We start from the raw sequence: 5,000 nt of genomic DNA, 5'->3' as shown, positions 1-5,000 counted from the left end.
TGAAATGGTCCATTGTTTATTAACTATTTATTACACAGTAGTAATAACGGGTCCATACAACATTTACAATGGGCTAATTGATTACCACATATGGTACTGCAGCTCTTATGAAGACAATAAAGGGGCTATCTGAGATTCAAACAACAACACAGCGGTTGCCCTGCCACTTTGGTTAACAGCTGAAAGATGGAGCTGTTGAAATGTAACCACTCTCAAATTTTTAGACGGAGCTATAGATGCAATCACTGACCATCCATGAGATCAAAATTATGTTTTGAAGCTATACAGTGTTTGTTTACAATTACATTGATACAAAAATGTAGAAAACAAGCTTATATTTTGGGTTCTGATGGGGTACGACAGTTGAACTAAGCTTATGAGGCATTTATAAGTTATATTCTTCAATAATTAGTGGTTATATATCATTCATTTAAAAGTCTAAAATGTGTATTCAGTGATTTCAATATATATTCACCCCCATGGACTTTTTATTTTGTTGTGTTACAACCTGACTTTAAAATAGATTTTTGGCACTGATCGACACAAAATACCCCATAATATCAAAGTTCTTTTAGAAATTAATTAAAAATGAATATCTGAAATGTCTTGAGTCAATAAGTATTCACCCCCTTTGCTATGACACTCCTAAAATTAGCTCAAATGCAAAAATGTCTTCAACTAATCACTCAATAAGTTGAATTGAGTCCATCTGAATGCAAGGATCATAGTTAATGTGATGTTGGAATAAATATCTTTGTTTTATAGGGTCTCGTGATTTGCATAGGAATCAATTACACACTGTGTGGATCAGGTTGTCATTACAAACAGAGCAAATAGAGAGTTACAAAACTGCTCAGGAATGCTACCCTGAGGCCTGGGGAGACATCTACAAAGCTGGAAAATCTACAAAGTTGAAAAATCTACAAAGTTGAAAAATCTACAAAGTTGAAGGGCTGAGAGGACAACATCGTCCCAGTCACTCTACAACATTGGCCTATATAACCGCGTGTCCAAAAGGAATCGCTTAATAAATAAATAAATCCATTTCACATCCATAATTGTGTTTGCAACAATGAATTCAAGTGATAAAGCAAAAAAATAAATGTGTCCTGAAATGTGTTTATTTGGTTTATTTGATTATCATTGCACTCAGATGGACTCAATTCAACTTATTGAGTGACTTATTGAAGAAATGTTTGCATTTGAGATAATTGGGGTCATGGGGGTGAATATTTATTCACTCAAGACAACTTTTCATTTTTAATTAATTTGTAAACATTTAAAAAACAAAAACAAAAAAAAAACATTTTCACTTTGACATTATGGTGTATTTTGTGGAGATCAGTGACAAAAACATCACAGTTAAAACTATTTTAAAGTCTGGTTGTAACACAACAAAATGTGGAAAACATCCAGGGGGTTGTATACTTACTGAAGGCACTGTACTAATCCCAGATTGCCCCTTTTAAAAGTTTGATGCAGACCCAAGTCTCAAATTATCGCATTTCCCTGTTGCGTGACATGCACTTGTTGTTGCAGAAGTGAGTCTATTTACTTCTGTCTGTTTCCCTGTAGTGATGCCAAAGGCAACGGCACACTGTCACCTGATGGGCATCACCTGCCTCCCTGACCTGTTGTTGACATTGTTTGCCTCTCATGCTGTGCACCACCTTATTTACCTATGACCAGATGACTCAATGTGTACAGCCAGCCAGTGTTACTGCTGTGCGTGATTTAAATCACAACACCTCTATATTCACACCTGACACACAGACGACAAACACTCACGCTGATTCGAATACGATGCAGATTATGACAATATTTTCTTGTCAAAGAGCAGAAACCAAAATCATACCATGCCATTGCAAGAGAGAAGCTTTTGATTAGCAGTGAGCATAGCCAGTGACAACAAAAGAAACACACAAACAATTGAGACAAACACATACATTCAAGCACATGCATTCCCGACAGAGGTGGATCACTGACTCACTGCAAACAGGTTCTGCACATAGCTTAAACTGGTTTCGTCTCCGTAGGGTCAGATTGGCAGCTCTGATTTAGGTGAGCGATAACTTGTAAGAAATAGCCCATTTACTCTTTAATGGACATATAAGTGGACAGAGGGTCCCCAACACAGAAATCCTACATAACTTAATGGGATTCACGTAACAGCATACTCTAGTTTACTGACACAGGTGCACCACCAACACAATGCAAACGTTGCTGCTCATTTTAGCATTTTTACACACTGATTTTGGATTTTAAATGATGAATAATTAATCCCAACCTAGGGGGGAAATAAACGCGTTCTAGTCATAAAGGTATCGACACATCCCAAAATACTCCAAGTACCATCTACAGACCACTGGATAATCTATTGACTCCTGCTCTGGCAGTTGAAAATAGGGAATCGTTGAGACCAATGACTTATAGATCAGGGGTAAGACATAGCCGAGATTCAATTTTGACGGTAAGGGAACACAAGCGTTGAACTTACCTTCTTGGGTCTGAGCGCAGGCAAGTTGGAGAAACCATGATAGCGCGACGCACAGCGCTAGCACCTGTCGGAGTACCATCATCCTCAATCCGACAATAAGGACTATTTATCAAACATTACGGACAGGGAAGATGTACAATCAAACAAGATTATCTCACTCTTCCTTGATCAGAAATCGATAGGCAAGCCTACATAGGGCAAAGAAAAAAAATCGAAGACAGCACAGGTATGCTTCCTCGAAGACGTCTCCGAACGTGTGCGTTCAATCACGTCCTGTCATGTATGGTGTATCCCAAAGACAACACACACCAGGGTAAAACTTCAGCCAAACTGAAGTTTCCTTTTTGAGCGTTTGTGGCAGTCTCTAATGTGTTGATTTAAAATCCAGTCGTTTACATGAGATTTTGTCAACACAAATAAACCAATATATGAAGTTAAGCAAATACGCACAGGTTTCGGACAGGCTATGCTGTCTTTCAACTCTGATGTGTAAAGTCATACCCAGTCACGGATTGGTCCGAAGACTGCTCGTTGAACCTATCAGAGGCAGAAGCGTCTATTCCTGAACGGTGTGCGCTTTAGCAGCCTATAGCCTACTCTAGGGTTAGGGTTAGCCTATTGTATAGAAATATAGCCTACGAAGCAGTAACCTACTTGGCATTGATGTATTATCAATGGAGAAAACACTTTTGACATTTCAGTGCACATCAAGGTTCATTTTCATCATTGCACCTTTTTCATTAGTCCTATTAGTAAATTAGACACAGGCCTACTATTGGAAGTTTCTTTCGAAACATAATTTTCAAGTAATTTATAATTTCTAAAGAATATCTGAGAAAATATTGTATAATGTATTGCACCAGCTCATCAAGTACAATAGACTCGTTTGGGCATCTTGACTCCTCGCAGTCGGGATAATGTAAGCCCACCATTGATAAATGGATGGCTGTTGAGAGTTACATTGCTGACAAGCGCCGCTGTTGTCTATGAAGGGCCTTATTGTGCCCCGGTATCAGCGAATGGTTAATCACTCTTTCTTTGAAGGGTGCTGGACCAGAGCTGTCACAATGACCACATTGTCCACAGGTCAAATTGACTTCACAACCCCTTCGCGCGCACACAGACGGGGAAAAATGCTTGCATTCTTTAGTGTGCGTCACTGATAAAATATCACATTTTATATTAAATATTTGACTTTGTTTTTTGTTTCCTCGGCGTGACTGCATCAATATTGGTGCATAAATTCCACTGCTCCATTGGTATTTTGCGTACGTGATGATGACGTTGTACGGCGCAGCTGCTTATGAATGACAAAGAGGGTTGAAAAGCATATTTTAAAAAACATATTTTAGTGATGCGAAAAAATATATTTGGACTTTATCGTTGTTATCATTTTATTTTAATATTTGCTGATGCAGATTGTAAACGATACTTTCACACTCACATACACATACTTGTTGTAAGTCCGTCTCCACCCCCCCCCCCCCCCTCTCTCTACAAGTAGGGCAATCATAAAAAAAGACTAAAGGTACACTGCTTGAATTGAGGTTAATTTCTAGTTTGGCAAGACAAAGAACAACATAATCTTCTCTTGTTAGCTCGTCACTTGAGCTGTATGCAAACACACAGGCTCTCTGTTTGAGTGGCTGAGCCAACAACTGTTCTTGGGAAACTGGCTCTGCCTGTAGCTCCAGTTGGTGTGTGTCTGTGTGTGTGTGTGTGTGTGTGTGTGTGTGTGTGTGTGTGTGTGTGTGTGTGTGTGTGTGTGTGTGACAAGCACTGATTAAAAACACTGTGCAAACTATTTTAGGCTTTAACACAATGAGCATTAAAGAGGCTTTTTGTCCATGTCCTCGTGAAAAAGTTAGAGTTAATAGCTCACAATGACTATAGGTCCTACCCGGACGTTTTTTATATTAAAAATGTTATCATTTTGAAGAAAACCTTATTATATTGCAACAGGGAAGTGTACGGGGAAGAATCCACAAAATGGAGGTGGTTAAAGCAAACATGGAAGGGTTCTTTTTTACAATATTGTCATGCACATAAGGCAATATGAGTGTTAATTATTGATGACATTTTTGCAAGAGTGTAGGAGACAGGGGGTCAGGAGGGACATGGATGACGACACCTGTTATCAGACAATGCGGTCACACTGGTATTCAGCACAGTATGAATTGGCGCTAGACTGACTGGACTATACCAGAGTAAGTCCCATTTTTTTCACAAAAGTCACTAGAAATTAGCTTAAAAGTGGTAATGTAAGCCCACCATTGATAAACAGCGGCGCTTGTCAGCAATGTAACCCCCCATCTTTCAGATGGGGGGCATGACCTTGGACCCCCCTAGCAAACATGTCTCCCCTATCCCCCATTTTTGTGTAACACTGTACATCAGTTAGTAAGAGATGTGTGCTGGTGAAGTCTGACCTCGTCTGGTTAAGCATGGTATTACATTAATAATTTAAAGTATTTTTCATAATCTCTTTGCTCTATGAACTGGA

At 39.1% G+C, this 5,000-nt stretch overlaps 1 protein-coding gene across 1 annotated transcript in view; it reads right to left on the bottom strand.

Moving 5' to 3' along the window:
- erbb3a (erb-b2 receptor tyrosine kinase 3a) overlaps positions 1–2,937 on the bottom strand; it is a 19,539-nt gene extending 16,602 nt beyond the window's left edge. The window contains exon 1 of the mRNA XM_083667799.1: positions 2,498–2,937. Coding sequence (XP_083523925.1) covers positions 2,498–2,579 — 82 coding nt within the window. The 5' untranslated portion in view covers positions 2,580–2,937. The remainder of the gene's footprint in view (positions 1–2,497) is intronic.
- Between the last annotated feature and the right edge of the window lie 2,063 nt (positions 2,938–5,000).

This window comes from Argentina silus (genome assembly GCF_951799395.1).
Source record: "Argentina silus genome assembly, chromosome: 4".
Taxonomy (NCBI): Eukaryota; Metazoa; Chordata; class Actinopteri; order Argentiniformes; family Argentinidae; genus Argentina; species Argentina silus.
Note: the sequence above shows the minus strand (reverse complement) of the source record. Positions and strands in the feature narration are given on the sequence as shown.